At 43.1% G+C, this 18,847-nt stretch overlaps 1 protein-coding gene across 1 annotated transcript in view; it reads right to left on the minus strand.

The window, feature by feature from the left end:
• Window positions 1–17,897, minus strand: part of LOC138492814 (receptor-type tyrosine-protein phosphatase eta-like) — a 128,623-nt gene extending 110,726 nt beyond the window's left edge. The window contains exons 1-2 of the mRNA XM_069620167.1: window positions 17,861–17,897; window positions 14,896–15,153 (exon numbers count right to left, since the gene is read on the minus strand). Of these exons, the coding sequence (XP_069476268.1) occupies window positions 14,896–15,153; window positions 17,861–17,897 (295 nt within the window). The remainder of the gene's footprint in view (window positions 1–14,895; window positions 15,154–17,860) is intronic.
• Between the last annotated feature and the right edge of the window lie 950 nt (window positions 17,898–18,847).

Here is an 18,847-nt window from a genome sequence, read left to right on the forward strand (position 1 = left end):
TGGTGGCGTAGGGATGAATGGGGAACATGTGAGGGTGATCGACCTGGGTTTATGGGGATTATCTTGCGGGGTGGAGCTATACAGTGTAGGCAAGGCACGTCTCTTACCTGCTGTTAGCAGTGTGGTGGCCGAGGTTGTAGGAGGTTTACAGGAGGTGGCGGGTGCTAAGGCGCTATTGCAACTTCACTGGCAGACACCGGCAAAGACATCAGACCCTGGTCTTAGCAATAGGACTTTGCAAGTTGCCGGTTGCACCTACCGGCTTGGAGATGCAATCAGAGAGAAGGGCGGAGGCAACCAATCATGTTGCATGATGTTTGGGACATGCTGGGAGCCTGCTGGTAGTGAAGTCGTGGCAGCAGCCATCTTAAAGGCATCCAGGGGCAACATAATCAGGGATGAAGCAGGAACCGCATCTAGAAGGCCCTTCTTGGCTGGTCCCTAGAAGGAGATTAGGACCGGCACAGACATCAGACCCTTTTAGCAATAGGCATTTGCAAGCCAAATGTATAGAAACATCTAGAGACCAGTCCAAAGAATAATGCTCATTCACTGTCCACCTTGACACCTGAGGAAGAATATCCTGGTCATTCTTCTAAATATGAACTTGGATTACATGTTAATAGGTGTCAGTTCAGTGACACTTGAATTATTGGCATATCACTGACAGTCTGTTGGTTGTTTGCAATTGTAATAATGAACATAAAATGTTTACTCGTATTTATTTTTCGCAATTTGCTAAGTTAACTTTCCTTCCTTTCATTTGGCTGTTCAATTTCATAATTCACTTTTGAACAAATAGTGTGATTTTGAAATAACACTGCAGAATTGTAAAAGTGTAATTCAGAGACTAGCATTGGTTTAAATGCTGATTGCACATTGAATGCAAGGCAACACCAAGCTTGTTCAAGACGGATGACAATTGCATTTCACTACTTTTACGAAATTGCCATATGTTAGGGAGAATTCTCAAGAATGTGCTAATTTCCCTTACCTTTTGAGACTCCCAGCAACTTTGCTGGATTTCTAGTATTTGATTGTTCTACCTGCGAAGTGTGAGCTTTTTTTTCCCACTCTTCCATGTATTTTTTGATGTGTGTTTTACTTTTGTGTTCTTTGGTTATGGAGTTTTAAAACAACTCCATAGGCATCATCTTTTTCTGTGTGTCACACAGCACCTTTAGTGCAGTGGCACAGGGATGTCTTTCAGACTTCCCAAGGTTTAATACCTTCTCTGCGACTGACTAGTGTTTCCCAGAGCATGTAAAGTTAAATTGACTTTACTAGTCTCTTTAAATTTACTGACCCAGCACGTACTATCTTCCTATAGAGTGCTGGAGGGGTTGCCTAGCATTCCCTTAGTCAAAACTCTCATGTAACAGTCAAATGTTACCCTTTCCTACTTGGAATGACTGGTGTAAGTGTTTTAGATCAAGCTACCATGATTTTTTCCGACCGCGAGCAACTGTAGCTAAAAATAGGGCCAGTCATGTTTTTCAGTATGGCGCCCAAGACCTGTCTGTAAAAACAGACTCCGGTCAACTTTTTTCGCCATTTCTTTTTGGAAAGGTCCTTCTTGTGTTTGTCTCTATGCGCCAAACCATGTTTGGTCCCTTTGTTTGTTGGCCTTTGGCGGGCTTCAGTGCTGAAGCCCTCCTCTGGCGCCTGAGCGTCTGGGGTGGACAGGATGTGAGGGAGGTGCCTGAAACTCCCTCTGCTTAGTCTCCTAGGAGACCTGAATGCACTCTGGCGTGATTTGCTGGCTGACTGTCCGGCAAGGACAGCCACCCTGCTGGGGGAGTGACAGCCAGGCTGAATGAATGGGGGGGACTGTTTAAAAACAGGTCTCTGGGACTTGGAAAGCAGAGTCAACCAATGGAACGAAAGAACCGAAGACGAGCTGAAGGAAGACGACTGCTGCAACTCCTGGACAACGGGTGAAGCCCTGCTGCAGGTCTGAATTGCCTGAAACTCCATCGACAGAGAAGCTCTTCAAGGTTAACTTCTTCCCTTGAGTTTGGTGGGAACAACCAACTCGCAAGCCACCTGGACACCGTCCCCTCCTGGTCGAAGTTTCTTAAGAGTGCTGTGGAAAACCGGATAGCCAGTGGGAAGGATACTAGTTTGTGGTCTTTAAGGCACTCGCACCTTAAAACAAGGTTTTGCCAAGATTGTGGCCTCTTCCCTGGGCAGTGCAGGAACCTCCCGACATCCTCCTTCTTGTCCCCACGACTGAAGCTCAGGAACAGCGAGATCTGCTTGACCAGCCAGGAACAGCTCTTCTTCACTTCAAAGGTACTTTGCAAACGTGGTCCGGAAATCTTTTCAGCCATGGTGAAAGTTTGTGAATCTTTCCCGGCTTTGAAGGCTTGTCCTTCCCTAAACCAACATCTAACTTTTCGTCTGACCAAATTCTTATAGGATCCATGCCAAAGACTTAACCGTTTACTACCAGAACTGTGCTATCCTATACAAAGACTCTGAACCATTGACTTTGGCCCAGGCCTATGAACTGAATTGCTGGTTGTAGTTAACTGAAAACCTTTGCCCTGCCTTTGAAAGTATTTGTGCTTCATTTCTTATAACCTTTTCTTTTTACCTCTTTTCAAAGTAACTGAAGTGCCATTTCGCACCCACTTCAGGGGAGCTGAACTTGTTCAGTAACTTATTGGTTGTATATTGGTTGTATATTTGTAGCATATTCGTATATGATATTGAGCTGCTCTTGCTATTGTAATGTTTTCCAAATGACTGTGTAAATAAATGTGCATTCTTTTACCAAGAAACCTTGAGTACGTGTTTGTTTGAATCACTGTATTAGTTGGTCCTTTGTGTAACTTGTTCTACTGCTCACTTTACTCTTGAGATAAGTCTGGCTGCTCAGCCACTGCTACCACATTACTGTGTAGTACAGGCTTTTACCAAAGGTGAAATTGTACTGACACTTGTAGTCTTAATTGCATGTAGTGCCCCCCAGGGAACTGCATGTGATTCTGCCTAACACCATCGTTGATAATTTTATATTTAAAATTACTCTTTAAGAGATGGTAAAAGTGATTCAACCAATTCATGATCTTGGGGTGTTTGAGAAAATGGTAATCATTGAAAACATAGTACTAATTTCTTTGAAGTACAGATAAATATCCTTAATAGAATAGATTTTAATAGTATCAATGGCAACACTAGCAAACATAGTTTAGGCTAAATAAATATTGGTCATTGTATTGAACTGTAATACAAACTCAGTATTGTTGTAAAATTGAATAAGAAGCAGATAAATATACTGAGTTCTAAAATGTAAAGACCTGGACAGAACATGTTATTTTGTGTTTTACAGGTCCTGCTACAAAAACGTGATGGACACACCCCTTAAAGAGTTACTAGAACACATATTTTATACAAAAAAATAGTTTTGTTGTGTTGTGAAGGTCGGACCATCAAGTAAAAGTAAAATAATTTTACAAGTCTGATGGATGTGATGCAAAAATGCCTATCATTCTTACCTAGTTGGGAAATTATATGTTGCTAATTTCTATAATTTTTTGTTTTTTTTGTTTTTACTTTATTTGTGTTTGTTCCAAATGGAACTATACAAAGCTCTTGATCACATGATTATCAAATCTTAAGTTTACTCAGCCTAACATTTTCAGTGTTTCTTGTATGATCTTCACTGGGGCAATTTGCCATGTTGTTCTGTCGCCACCGATTAGTCTGTGCCACCATTGGTTGGTGTTGAAAGGTCCATTTGCCTGGAGTGGATTGAGGTAGGCTAATCTTATCTTTTGGTTCTTTGGGCAGGTCATTAGTAGATGACGTATAGTTTCCTTTTCTGCTCCACAAAAACGGCATTCACATGTGTCTGAGATACCTCTGATGTAACGGATCACGTTGGTTTCAATTAGGTTTAGTCTTATCCTGAGCAAGTAATTCCGAGATGGTCTATTAGGAAATGTTTTAATGTACCTTTGCAGTTCGTTTACTTTGCACAGAGTCTGTGGAAGGTGAGCTAGGAGTTTGTTGTCTGATGCTTCAGTTTGAGTATTGGCCCAGTCGAGATTTTTGAGTTTTTCGCACACTCTGACTGGATTTGAGGTCATCTTCAGAGCATGCGAGTGAGTCCAGAAGGGCTACATTTTCCTCTCTCCATTTTGTCAGCATTTTCACCGAAAGGGATTTTGTTTCTTCACCTATCATTGTGTAGATGTTCTGGACGTCCTGGCAAATGCACTTTCGGTAGAGCAAAATTGAGTTGATGGTTACCGCGCCTGCTAAGGAAAGAAGGCTAAGTTTGTGGCGGATTGCCGGCATTGAGGTTGAGTTTGCAGGCACAGGACCTTTTTCCAAAAGAGGCCTTCTAGTTTTGGCCAGAGGTTTTTTGGTATCTCAGGCATGGCTTCTGCTCTGTAAGTAATTGAAGGCACTACTTTTTTCTTGTAAAATTCAATTACCGGGATCATTGAGAATTTTCCATATTTTAGGTCGATGGCTTTTCCTTGTGCCGCCAAACCCAAGTAATTGAAATTTTTTATTCTCCGATTTCTGTGTTTTCCAGGTACCACTTGTACTTATCAGATTTTTTTTGGCGCTGATTCCAGAATTAATATTTTTGTTTTTCCTTTGTTGATTAGAAGGTAGTTTTCCTCTGTGTAGTGAAAAAGGTTTGTTAATTGTCTCTGCAATCCAATTTGAGTCTGATCGAACAGAACAAGGTCGTGGGTGTACATGAGCCTGCTGATGTGTACTTTGGCCAATTTCGGTGGAAATTTTTTTGTGAGATCGTCTGTTTCTCCAAAGTCACCCATGTATGCTAGGAATAACTCAGGGGCAAGAGGGCAACTCTGTTTAACTCACCTGCTCGTCAGGATTTCTGCAGAGACTTGGCCTTGTGGAGTCAGTCGCACTCGCAGAGAAGTGTTTGTGTGCAGTGCTTTTAGCGGCAGAAGAATTTCCTTTGGGCAGTTCCATCCTTCAAGTTTTGCCCAGAGTCGAGACCTGTCTACCAGGTCAAATGCCTGGGAAAGGTCGACAAAGGCCATGAAGCATCTGGATTTTACTTCAATGGCTTTGCTCTTCAAAGTGCTAATAGTGAAGATATTCGCCGATGTACCGACGTTTTTCTTGAAACCTGTTTGAAATCTGTCATAGCATGGTGCCAGTTTGGCCCAGGCTTGGAGTCTTTTCAGCAGCAATGCTCCAAAAACCTTTCCGATACAATCCAAAAGTGCGATTGGTCGGAAGTTCGAGGGGTCACCCACATCCCCCTTTTTGTAGATTGGGACTATAGTCGCTTTAGTCCACGAAGATAGAATAGATTTCGTTTTAGCACAGCGGTCGAAGATCTTTTTTAAGAGGGCTGACCATTCTGTTGTTTTTTTTTTTAAGGTCCGTTTTAGAGATCCCGTCTGGGCCGACCGCTCTAGAGTTTTTCAGTTTTTTCAGGGTTTCAAGAATTTGTTCGTAGTCATCGAAGTTTAACCAACTCGAGAGGTCGTTTTCGGTGCGGTCGTCGTTTTCGTTGGGGAGAGCTTTGAAGAGGGTTTGGAAGTGGTCAATCCATTTCTGCTCCCCAATCGAGTTGAGGATGGAGTTTTTGATCGACGGATTTGTAGATTTTATAAGGGACCAGAATTCTCTTGCCGCAGATCATTTTCAAGACTTTTTCTGAGTCTTGCTGGTAAAGCAAAGCGCAATGGTTTTTTATCCAATTTCTGTAGTTTCTGGTGATTTCCGACAGCCTTTGCTCCTGTTTGCTGGGCGATGATCGTTTCAGGTGTCGCTTGAGTCTTTGAAATTCGCGTCTTTTTAGGACCAGCTGTTCGTTGTAGCTGTGTTTATGTGTGATTTCAGAATTTTGAAAGTTCCTTTTCTTTGTCGCGAAAGCCACGAGTAGAGGCACATAGTCTGGTTTGGGATGTTTCTCTGAAAGATCCTCTTCTGAGTATCTTTCTGAGAGCAACCTCACTGCTGATGTTGAGAGTTTTAGGCGGTTGCCTTGGTTGTTTACTTCCATGCCGTATGGTTCATCCTTGGCTCTCTGAAAGTTGATTGACCAAGTTGTTGTTAATTGTTTGTGGTCACTAGCCGTCGTTTTGTGGACCTTGCAAGTTGTTATAGTCTCTAAAAAAGGACGGGACACGTATATGTAGTCGATTGTTGCTTTTGACCTTCCCTGTTCCCATGTCGGGGGACGATCTTTTTCCTTGAAGATCGTATCGAGGTTTAACATGTGTCGTGATGACATCAGCTTACACCAGAGCTTTCCTCTCTGAACTGCAGATGTGGATTTAGGGTTTTTTCCCTCTCCCGTGCCTGGATGAGTGCATGTTATATTGAGGTCTCCACAGATGATGAGAAATGGAACCAGGCGAGTTGACTGGATTTCGTCAATGGTATCTTCCATCATTTGGATGAAGTCCTTCGAGTCTGTGTTTGCAGGATTCCAGTAAGTGTTTAGGATTGCAATTTCTGAGCTTGACTTCTTTCCAGGCTCTTCAATTTCCAATAATCTGTTCTTCAATTCAAAAAAAGCGAGCCATTGTCTATCAGGTCTTGAAGAGTAAGTTGGCTAGATTTTACCACTCATTTTAAAAACTCTAGTTCTCATCAGCGTGGCAGCTCACTTTAATTTCTATTTCCATTGTGCATCCTATTAGAATTGCAGGCCTAGCAGTTAAATACATTTGGCCCAAAGAAATAATATGTACTCATATCGTTTTCTAAATTAATATGCAGTAAACTCACCCGTATATGTAAAGACTCTGCTCCTGTTCCCATGCAAGGAGCCATCACCAGAGACAGCAGACACAAAGAATGTGTAGCAAATATCCATGCACCATGTCTATGATGGAGACAGATTCATTGTACACCATAGCACTTGATGAAGGCTCTCCTAATACTTCAACCAAGTAGGAACTCATGTTGCCAGTTGGTGGGAGCCAGATCAGAGACACTGGACCTCATTACAAGTATGGCAGTATGGTAACAATGATGCTACCATACCGCCATACTACAAGTTCAGCGTGCGAATGCCTGTCTGCCCGCCAGGTCGGACCTGGCGGGCAGACCGGCACCCGCCCGCAGACCTACACGGTAGCACCGGCACCGTTGCTAATGATGCCAGTGCTACCGTCCTCCCCATTCCCATTGAGTCCCATGGGGCTGAAATGGAAATGGGGAGTAATAATTACCGGCACCCGGCATTGGGCAATTACCGGGTCCATCAGGCCTGGAATGCCCCGGTAATTGCCCATTGCCGGGTGCCAGTGATTTCACGACTCCGGCGGCAGCCGTGCCGGTTTTACCGTCACGGCTATCGGCAAAGTCGTGATGAGGCTAACCAAATCAATTTGTATCTCACTGACATTCAGGTTGTTGGTTATATTTGGAACTGCAGAAAAAGATCAAACATAAACCTGTAAGTGTCAATATTTATGTTCAATTATATAGTTTACTGTGCAACAAACAGCCTTAAAAACCAAGAAGAGTTAATATACAAAATTTAAATATACAGAAAAACACCATCGAAATGATATTTGTACAAAGAAAGCAGTGCATTTTCTTGAGTCTTCATGGTAAGTGTGCTTGGGAATGCAATCAATCATACATTATATAAGTAATTGTTATTTTGTTTTACAGGTCCTACTACAAACCTTGATGGACACATCCCTTATAGATTTACTGTAAAACATATTTTATACAAAAAAATGGTTTTGGTGTGTTGTGAAGGTTTGACCAGTAAAAGTTAAATCATTGTACACATCTGCTGGATTTGAAGTGCAGATGTGTATCATTCTTATACTGATTAATTGTACACAAATTTGAACTTGAACTCCACCAACAGTTCACAATGTTCAACAAGTTTTCTTCCTCTTTCCATTTGTGAATAGGAGTTCAAAACAACTTCTGTTCATGAAGCTAGAATACTTCCACAATACAATAGGATTAACAACAATGTCTTTGTCAGGTTGGTTCTGCAATATATCACAAAATACAACAGTAGTTCTGCCACTTCTTATTCAACACCTTTTACCTCACCACTTGAACAACTCCTGCTTGGTCCACTCACTGCTAGGCCTATACTACAAGGTCAGTTTGTCCTGGTGTACTCCTTGCCAGGACTAAATGAAAACTACTAACTACACATACTTCTGTGGTAAAGGGTTGTTTCAACAATTTAGCAATGTCTTTTGCGCTGTTACATCAGGTTTGGCTACTCCTTTTGCGAAGACAAGAAACACATTGGTGCTATTTATTACAACCCTGTTACTGCCATACGCAATGCAGGTTTTCCACCACTCCTCCTGAATACCTTCTGTAAAAAAGAGAGCCTTCCTGCCCCTCTTGTTTCCCCACTTCTCCGTTAACCAAATGCTGGCAAGGGTTTTCTCTCAATCGTACACTGATTTGGCTTTGGCAATGTGGTTTAGGCCAGTTGACCTTTTTACACATGGACAATATGATTTACAAGCACTTGGATTCTTAATTGCCCTATTTTGTGTTTGGGAAATTATATGTTGTTAATTTCCAGTAATCAATTTTTTTATCAAATTCAATTAAATTAAGTAATTATTCATAAAGTCTTGAAGAGTAAATTGGCTAGCTTTTACCACTCATTTTCAAAACGGTAACTCTCATCAGCATGCTAGCTCAGCTTGATTTCGTTTTCATTGTGAATCCCATTAAAATTGTAGGGTTGGCAGTTAAATTCATTTGGCCCCAAAGAAAAAATATGCATTCATGCAGTTTGCTAAAGTGCGCAGAGTGTTACCGGTGTTGCTAGGTAACTCTGCTTGTTCGTGCTGGTGATTTCTGGAGTATTTCCACTGTGTCTGCCCGCAAGGAGGAGGGGCAACTGACTCATAAGGGCTTGAAGGAGCAGAGCGAGCGGAGTGCGCAGAGTGTTTCCAGTGTTGCTAGGTAACGCTGCTTTTTCGTACTGGTGATTTCTGGAGTCTTTCCACTTTGTCTACCCACAAGGAGGAAAGACAACTGACTCTTAAGGGCTTCAAGGACCAGAGTGTGCAGAGTGTTTCTGGTTTTGGTGGGGGAGACAGGGATATTACATCACGTTGTAACTACCATCTTTACATTGATCACAACAATATCTGGAAAACTCAAACACCAGAGTGCCTTGTTTGGGTAGGAACAGAAAATCTCCACCTCCAACTGTTTATAAGTAGGGTCTACAAAGACCAGACCCCCACCCTCTCCCTCACGGATGCCCAGGAAAACAATAAGCAAAGCAGCGAGGAGACGCTTGCAAAAACTGTATAACAAAATGCCTATTACTCGATTGCGGGCAGTTGTATCTAAACCCCCAGACAAAATGGTCATAGAAGGTGGGATCGAATGAGGAGCTGGGGTCACTAATGCAAATAGAGCAACAATTCAAGCCTTCTTTCATCGTGAAGCCGGGCAAAGCATGAAGACTCCAGTGCATGAAGCGACTAAGTCAGAGGAACAAGCTCTCCTCTCTAATCATGATCAAACATGCACTGCCATGCATCACCGATAATAACTCCCTGCTAGACTTGTGCTACACCATGCATGAAATCTTGCAGTCAGGGTTTCTGTAGACACAAATTCTGTCTGGGTCAACAAATGCACCTACTGAACCTCAAGTACCATTACTCCAATCTCCCCCTCCTCACGCTCCAGATCATTATCAGATCAATCTCTGATGGTCACCCAGATACCTAGGCTTTCTACTACCCCTGACTTATACCGTCCTACCGGTGGCCCTGAAATATGTGGAGTAACACAATTGTCTATCACTAACTCTGCCACACACAGTGATACAGAGAAAGTCGATAGTAATATCCCCATACAGTTTGCAGTCAAAATCCTACTAAAACTGTCTGGCACCATCCTTCAAGAAGTGAACATACAGAGGGTGGTTATTCAATCAATGGCGGACCCTCTTAACATTAAGAACACTCAGGGTGCACAGACCGAATTAGACACAGAGCAGTTTAATACTAAGGCACCTAAGGCCACGTACTATGAGGAACCCACGGTTAGACCTAAAAGATTGGCAAAAAATAACTCTGCCACAGAGCAAACAAATGAACTGGATGAATGTGACTCAGTGGAGGACGTAGCCATCTTTTTAACCTGTAAGCAGAGGAGAACGGCAAAACGCAAGCTGCAGGCACAAAGGAAACTCTCAAAACAATCTAAAAGCACAGCCCAGGTGCCTGGAAACAGCTTAAGACCGAGAGAACCATTGAATTCCACTATAACTCCGAACCCAATATGAGAAACGCGGAAGAAGGAGCCAGGCCGCAAGCGAAGATTGCAACAGGAATTTGGGACCCTAAGCAGCTGGCTATTAAAACACAAAATATACTGATTTTATCGAAAAAGCTCTGGCCGGTGACATTGAATCCACATACAAGTCTTCACCAGGCGCTGCGAGGAAGCCGTCTGGTGCCATCATTGCTGGCGATAGGACGCGTGTAATGTAGTGCAGTTGCAGAGCATTGTTAATTCTAAGGCAATGGAGCCTGCGGTTCTTGAAGATAAACTCCTGGTTCATTATAATTGCAATGGCTACTAATGGCAAGCCACAAACATTGATCAAACGTAGCGAGTTGATCCATATCTTACACAGAATACCCCAATCTAAGAGTGCTGAACTCAACTGACTTTGAATTTGTCGATCCTTTGAAAGAAGCCAGTGGTAACATAATGCATATTCATAGCACATTGCCTGAAATAGCCCAACTAATATGCTCACAAGAAAAAACATTAAAGGGCTTGGGGCTCACCCTAGAGAAGGATATACCTAAAGATGTATTTATTATTTGGGGGTTGTGTGAAATGTCGAGTGCCTCTGTAAAAAGAAACACCAGAGAATAGCAGACAAAATCATCCCTGAGCCAATAAATGTGAAAATGATTTGGGATGGGCCTTGTTAAAGGGTCTCCTGCATACTCAGGGATTCGAGCCCAATTGAAATACGAGCATTGCATGTGGGAACATCAGGGGGCATTGGCCATCAATTCCTTGGCTCCAAATGCTAAGAAGACTGAACTCCTGATTCTGGCCTCCGGTCTGAAACTTAAAACACTAACACAGGAATATAAGAGCTTCGCCATCTTTGGCACCATCATTCCAGTAGCCAAACATGTAAAGACTCTTGGCGTCACCCTGGGTGCAGAGTTATCTATGAATCAGCTCGTTGCCCAGATGTGTTCCTCCTATGGCTTGGTCAATAAATTACTTTGTAACATTCAACATTTTGTATCACCCAATAATGCAGCCATCCTGGCCACCACCCTTGTTAATTCCCGCCTGCATTACTGCAATAGTCTGCGAGCTCAATCTGACAGCACTTCAGATTCCTCAGAATGGAGCCGTTTGCGCCATTTCTGGCCTCTCTAAACTGGCTCATATTACAGCCCCCAGGCAGGATCTTCACTTGCTTCCTGTGAAGCACAGAGTTACCCACGAGCTCCTCACGCTGACCCACAAATGTGTACTCAATCTAGAACTGAAATAACCTGTGGATCGCCTTCTGCACTATGTCCCTTCGCTCATTCTCAGGTCTAAAAACCAACTCAAACTTATGCAGGCAAGATTTAAATTGGCCAAAGCTGGCGGTTGTACCTTTGACGTCCAAAGCCTGATGGCCTTGGATGCACTTCCGTATAGCCTCAGAGCTACTCCTACGACTACAGAGTTTAAAAAAAGGCTGAAGACCTATCTCTTCAACCTTCCCCCTGATGAACTCAATCCTACCTTCTGCTGCTCTGTTTGCTCCTCTGACACTGAATCCTTTGCTCCTATGCTCATTTGTTCTTATTTTTTTGTGTTGTTCACTTGTGCGCTCTGAGGCCCTCGGGCATGTGGCATGGTATAGCAACATTTTAAATAAATAAATTCACCTGCTGGGGCAAACAAGACTATCAAGATGTTAACACAATTTGATGTTTTTATGCTACAGGAGACATGGTTGACCTCTTCAATAGTGATCGATGGGTTTCACCACATATATGAGGTAAGCCCGCTGGAGAAAAGGGCGCAGGTGTTTGCTCCCACCTGGGGAGCCCTGGAGTCTCTCTTTACCAGCCACATTGCTGACGCTGAAGCCCCACCCCCAAAAGGACAAATACAGCAGGCTGCACCCGCGAGGGTGTGAGCCCATGGGAGGAAAGGGCACGGGTTTTTAAACCCACCTGGGGAACCCTCTAGTCTCTCTTCACTGGCCACATTGCGGACGCTGAAGCCCCACCCCCAACAGGACAAATACAGTGGCTGCACCCACAAGGGTGTAAACCCACCGGAGGAAAGGGCGCATTATAAATATTATAAATAACCTATCATATCATATCATATCAGGTGTTTGCTCCCACCTGGGGAGCCCTGGAGTCTCTCTTCACTGGCCACATTGTTGACGCCAAAGCCCTGCCCCCAACAGGACAAATACAGCAGGCTGCACCCGCAGGGATGTAAGCCCGCGGGAGGAAATAGCATGGGTGTTTGCTCCCGCCTGGGTGTTTGCGACTTGCCAGTGGAGCTCCAACAGGAAAAGTGCAGCAGACCCCAGAGTGCCCCATGGATTTGGCCCATCATGAGGTGAGATAAACATTTGGGAGCTGAGCCCCTTGGTTTTATTTGATTTCCTTTGTATTGGATGGTCAGCTTGGCCCAGGACACTGCTGTAGATATGGCTGGAGTCGTGGAAGGGGAGGATCGCCTTTCCCCTAGCCCCCATCTTTCTCACCAAATCTGTCCTTTTGTCCAACCTGCAAGGCCACTCGGACGTTAAGGCAATCACAAATTCATAGCAGGCTGAAAAAAACGGGGGGCTGCCAAGCAAAGTGCTGGGGAAATGCCAGGGAAGTGGAATTCGCTTTGGGGGATCTAACGTGGTCGGAGCACTCACCCAACTGTCTGCAGACATCATCTGTGACCCAGGAGGGCATATTGGGAGCCAGCAATCGAGATCCTCAGCATCCATAGCCTTCAAGGGGAGCTTCTCCCACAGCCACCTAGGACTACCCAAGGACATGTTTTGAACCCCCCTGTCTGATACCTCCCAGCCAACCATATTCCTAGATGAATATGTGCCGATGTTAATCCCCCAAAAATTGGGATGGAGAGTGTCAGAAGTACGTTGTATGCAGATGATTTGGTGTTATTATACCACACCCTTAGTGGGATGAACAGCATGTTAAACGAACCTCACAAGTATGTGCATGAAAATGGCCTTACGGTGAACCTTTCCAAGAGCAAATGCATGTTAGTATCTAATACACAATTATATAAAACAGTTTTGAACACAAAGTTGGGGGAGTATTTAGGCCTTGAAATGAACAACAAAAATTAATATGAGGGCATCCTCCAAAAATTGGGATGGAGAGTGTCAGAGGTACGTTGTATGCCGATGATTTGGTGCTAATCGACCACACACTTAGTGGGATGAACAGCATGTTAAACGAACTTCACAAATATGTGAACGAATATGGCCTCACGATGAACCTTTCCAAGACGAAATGCATGTTAGTATGTAATAAAAAAAGTATATTAAATAGTTTTTAATACAGTGCTGGGGGAAATAGAATATGTGGGAAGCTATATGTATTTAGGCCTTGAAATGACCAACAAATATAATTATGAGGGCATCATAGAGACCCAAACAACGAAATCACATCAGATGACGTTTCCCCTCCAAAAATGTGCTTATGATACTACGGGATACACTATACATGGCATTCCGGTTCTTTACAAGCGATGCTACTGTCCAATGATCTTGTACAGCCTGGAGGCACTAACAATAATGGACCTTGGTTGGTTAGATCGTTTGGAGGGGAGATTCTGGTGTACAGCACTAAATCTAGCAACCTCCATCCCTATGGAATATTTATGGCTGGAAGTTGGGATTGTATCACTAAGCACATTACTGCTAAAAAAGTGAGGAGCCTTGTATATTAAGTCCAAATGTTCACCTAAGTACCCACTATTGGAGGATTTAGGTCAGAGCTGTGGGCAGGAAGAATGTAACGGTGGGAAGAACCTCGAAACCTGACATTTTGAGTTCCTCAACACCGTGAAATGGACGCCACAGCCTGAGACTTGATCCAACTTTGATCTGGTCAAGGCCTCCCTATTTAGAAAGGTCAACATCTGGGACTGGGTTCAAAATTACACACATTTGACAGGTCTCTGTAATTATGGCACGGTCACACATATTATTCACTGTTACTTGAAACCTCAACCGTATCTACTTTTAAGCTCAAGCCCTGAGGTTTTGCACTTCATGCTGAGATTAAGAATTCATTATTTACCATTGCTAACGTTTATAGGCCCTCAACTGGGAATGCTGAAAGAATTGAGAACATGGCGGGTATGTCAATCCTCTGAGCATTTGGAGACGGTAAGGCACGTAATGATAGAATGCTCTGCACACGGACCAATATATACGTGCCTGCTAGGCAGTAGACTGCACAACTGCAAAAATATTTAAGATTTGTTTAGGGAGTACTGCCCAAATTCAGATTCCTAACAAATGCACATTGCACTTTATTCAGTTTGGAAAATAGTTGAAAAGCCTCTGGGAATGTGACATTTTAGAAACTTGCCAAGGAAGTAGTAGATATGCTAGGAGTTATTATGAATGGACAACATTTTTAAACTGTTTTAAAAGAGTTTGAGTAAGTATGTACTGTTAAATGTAATCGACAAGGACATATTAATATTTTAGTGCCAAACTAATTGCTGTGATCGATAGATGAAATTGTTACGGTTTTAGGTGAATGTATCCATTTTCATTTACCTGGAAATATGCGATTTATGAAATTGGATCGGTTCTTTTTTTGTCTTTTGTTAAAGTTCTTGTTGAACTATTAACAAGTAAAGATAAATAAATACATTAATATGCAAAAAACTCACCCGTATGTGTAAAGACTCTGCTCCTGTTCCCATGCAAGGTACCATCACCAGAGACAGCAGACACATAGAACGTGTAGAAATTTCCAGGCACCAGGTCAAAGATGGAGACTGATTCATTGTACACCATTGCACTTGATGAAGGCTCTCCTGATACTTCAACCAAGTAGGAGCTCTTGTTGCCAGTTGGTGGGAGCCAGGTCAGAGACACTGAATCAATGTGTATCTCACTGACACTCAGGTTGTTGGTTATATTTGGAACTGTAGAAAAAGACCAAACAGAAATCTCTAATTGTTAATATTTAAAATTGTAACTTGATATATCCCACTCCTATGTTCAATTATATATTTTACAGAATCCAAATGATATTTGTACAAAGAAAGCAGTGTACTGTCTTGAGTCTTAATGGGAAGTGTGCTTGGGAATGTAATCAATCATACACTATATAAATAATTGATATGATTCCAATTGCAATGTTTGCTTGAGATACAGGAGTTCTCTCTATACTAGACTGTGCCTTAAGGCTTCTAATGAGAACACAGTGGCAATTTGACGCAATTGTTATCTTTGAAAAAAGCACACAGTTGAAAAACTTATAGGAGCAGATTCAGAATGTGAATGTAATGCTTGTGATATCTGCAACTGGAAAAATGTGTAATTCACAGATGCCTAACAACTCACAATCTCTGTTACATTGCTAATGCATGTATTTACACAATGAAGAATAGCTGAGATGTTCTAATAATACTAACTAATCTTGAATCTAGATATTTTGAAGGGTTTGTCTTCAAATGTGTAGACATGGGCAAAACAAATTGTATTGAACACCCACCAAACTGTATGTTACATGATAGTTCAAAAACATTTTGAAATGTATTCTCCAAAATGATTGGCACTTATATTTAAAAAGTGAGACATCTATGTTTAAATGGTGCAATAAATGAGGGAATGTGTCAATACTTTTATCGAATTAGCCGTATGTTTTTAGAAAGATGTATATTTTTCAAAAGAAGTGGCTAAATGATGAACTGTACATGTGAAAACAATGCTGATAAACACAAGGAAATATCCCCTAAAAGAGACAACTGAATATCAAAATCTATAGAAACATCCAGAGACCAGTCCAAAGATGAATACTCATTCACTGTCCACCTTGACACTTGAGGTAGTATATCTTGGTAATTCTTCTAAATATGAACTTGGGTTACATTTTGCTAGGTTTCAGTTCAGTGACCCTTGATTGACTGGCACATCACTGACAGTCTGTTGGTTGTGTGCAATTGTAATAATGAACATAGTGTTTACTTGTATGTATTTTTTTCTTACAATGCCAAGTTAACTTTCCTTCCCTTCATTGGCCGTTCAATGTCATATTTCACTTTTGAACAAATAGTGTGATTTTGCAATAAAACTATGGAATTGTAAAAGTACAATTCAGAGACTAAAACGGTTTTGAAAAGGGATGGGCAAGTTTACCCCCACCTCCCCTTCATGACCCGGAATAAGGCTAGGAAACATCGCAATCACCCATTCTATTTGAAACAAATCCCCAACGGACCAGTGGATGACAAGTATGTCGAGAGGTACCCCTTCAGCCAGCCCTACAGACCAGGACGAGGTGCCCCAAGTTACAAATAAAGACACTTTAATCGACAGTCTCGATTAAAGCGCCATGAATCCATGTTGCTGACGTCATAAGAGAAACCACGACTTAGCAGCGTTAGACATGAAGCACACGTGCCATCCACAGTCTGGGACATAAACATATATTCAAATACATGAAGAACACGAGCGTACATTTCTATAATTAGAGGACAGACACATATACATACTGTCATTGCTTTTATTATTTTGATCATTAGCCAAATGCAGCAACGCAGAAACCGCAAGAAGCAACAGATCCTGTGCAAAGCTTGCAGATGATTACATGCAAATAACCTTATGGAACTGTTGGAGCACCTATGGGACCTGACAGAACCAAGTGTGACTAACCTATGGAGAATGTAGTATAGCACGAACACTGTAGAAACCGCATTATAATGGTCTAGGAAAATTACAGCAGGTCACAGGCCTCTCAGCCAGAGCCAAGCTGAGCTGGATTCTAGCTGGACAAAGAGCAAAACGTGTGAGACAGGACCCGCTGCCAAGGTCACAAGATACGGACAGATGACATTCCATTCCCTCATCGACAAAAGCACCAGCTGCAGTAAATACAAATAATTCCTCATAATTCAGAGCTGCACAGCTCAAAATCATGGCCTCCGAACACGTGACCCATCAGACGCAGACAATGGACAGCCACCAGTGCTGGGAAAGGGAGCCGATCTCAGGCAACCGGACAGAAGACTGCAACAAAGTTCCTACAATGTGAGACAAGTGTTGCCCTGAGCAAAAAGAGCACTCTCATAGACCAAGGTGCTACACACAAGTTACAATGCAGACACATAGCTATTCTTATTACCTTGAAATGGTACACCAAGAGCTGAGAACCTTTGCAGATCCCAGCCCTGGGGACGTCAGCTCTAGCCAATCACAGTTCAGTATCCTAGGGGTGGGTACCAACAGGCAAGAACCAATGGCAAGAAACTCACACTGCAACATTGTTATAGATAGTGACTTGGGGATGGACCAGGTAATCCACCTGACATGGGAGAGCCAGTAGAATAACACATAGAGGTGACCATGTACGTTATTAGGCTCCTGATGGCCAATCCCACACGTCGATAGGTTTTTAGAGAGAGACCTAAGTAGTGACGGAGCAGTGACACAATTTTGTATCAAAACTGGCCTGCGAGCCAGGAGAAGTTGCGACGTCCACGGATTTCTTCTGTCCCTGTGCTGATCCCTGTTGGTTTTGTCTGTAATAAACTGCAGTTTGAACATTCCGTTGCATGAGTCCTCAGTTTGTCCTATGGAAGGTGTTTGGCCTTCCAAGATTCCGTGAACTCCAGTGGGCCTCTGGCATACCTGGGAGTTTGTCCCAACAAGTTGGTAGCAGATGCATGGTTGGCTGTGCCAGCCCGGCACCACGTTGTCTCCTTCGCTGCCGAACCTAAGAGACTGCGGGACCCTCGCATATTTTGAGAAGATGGGAAAATGCGTGCCTGTGTACCGGTCGTGAGGAGCCCCTTGTGAATTATCGAGTTGTCCAGGCAGACCAAGATGGGCCGGCGAGTGCCTTCACAGGGAGCCGACAGCCAAGCAGCGCTAGCACACCACAGTGTTTAAGTATTGACAGAGTCTAACAGCAACTGTGGGTGTGGGGGACGATATTGAGTATTGTGGAGTATTGCTTTGTACTGTCGAGTATTGCTAATGTATTGTCTAGTATTGTCAAAAGTGAGTAGGGACAGGGGCAGAGGTAGGAGTCCCTTTTCTATGTTTAGGGCACAGAGCTAAAAGGTTCTGGTGAATAACCTAGACTATGTAAATAGAGGTGTTCCTGTGGGTTGAGCGTTTTAGCTTGGGTCATAGATGACATTATCCCCATGAGGGTTAGCAAGGGAGCTGGCCTAGATTGAGGAAGGTGAGTCGACTGATTAAGTCTCCTGGAATGAGATGTTGTGCACGCTACGCGACGCAGCGGGTATAGTTCGATCACAAGGGAATATTGGAATACTCTGCCTGGAGCATCGGAATACAGCTGTGGGGTTTTGTGTGGTGTGGGAGTAACAGGCTATTACAGTGTGTGCGCAATATTTGATTTTCCTATGCTGTATTGCTAGCCTGGTGACGTCACCCATAGGTTTGAACATAGGACACAGTGAGCTTGAGACAGTGAGGAACTAGTATCAGAGAATTGGGACTGGCAGACGAGGGGAGCAAGCGGCGGTGTGCGGAAATCGCATGCCAGAGATTGTAGGTGTGCCTAGGGAGGCAGCGAGTGCAAAGGCGGGAGGTGCGCAGAGCACGCCTGTATGTTTTGAAGCGTGAGAGGCTTTTAGACATTGCAAA

Source organism: Ambystoma mexicanum, chromosome 10, assembly GCF_040938575.1.
Source record: "Ambystoma mexicanum isolate Mex_15411 chromosome 10, UKY_AmexF1_1, whole genome shotgun sequence".
NCBI lineage: Eukaryota > Metazoa > Chordata > Amphibia > Caudata > Ambystomatidae > Ambystoma > Ambystoma mexicanum.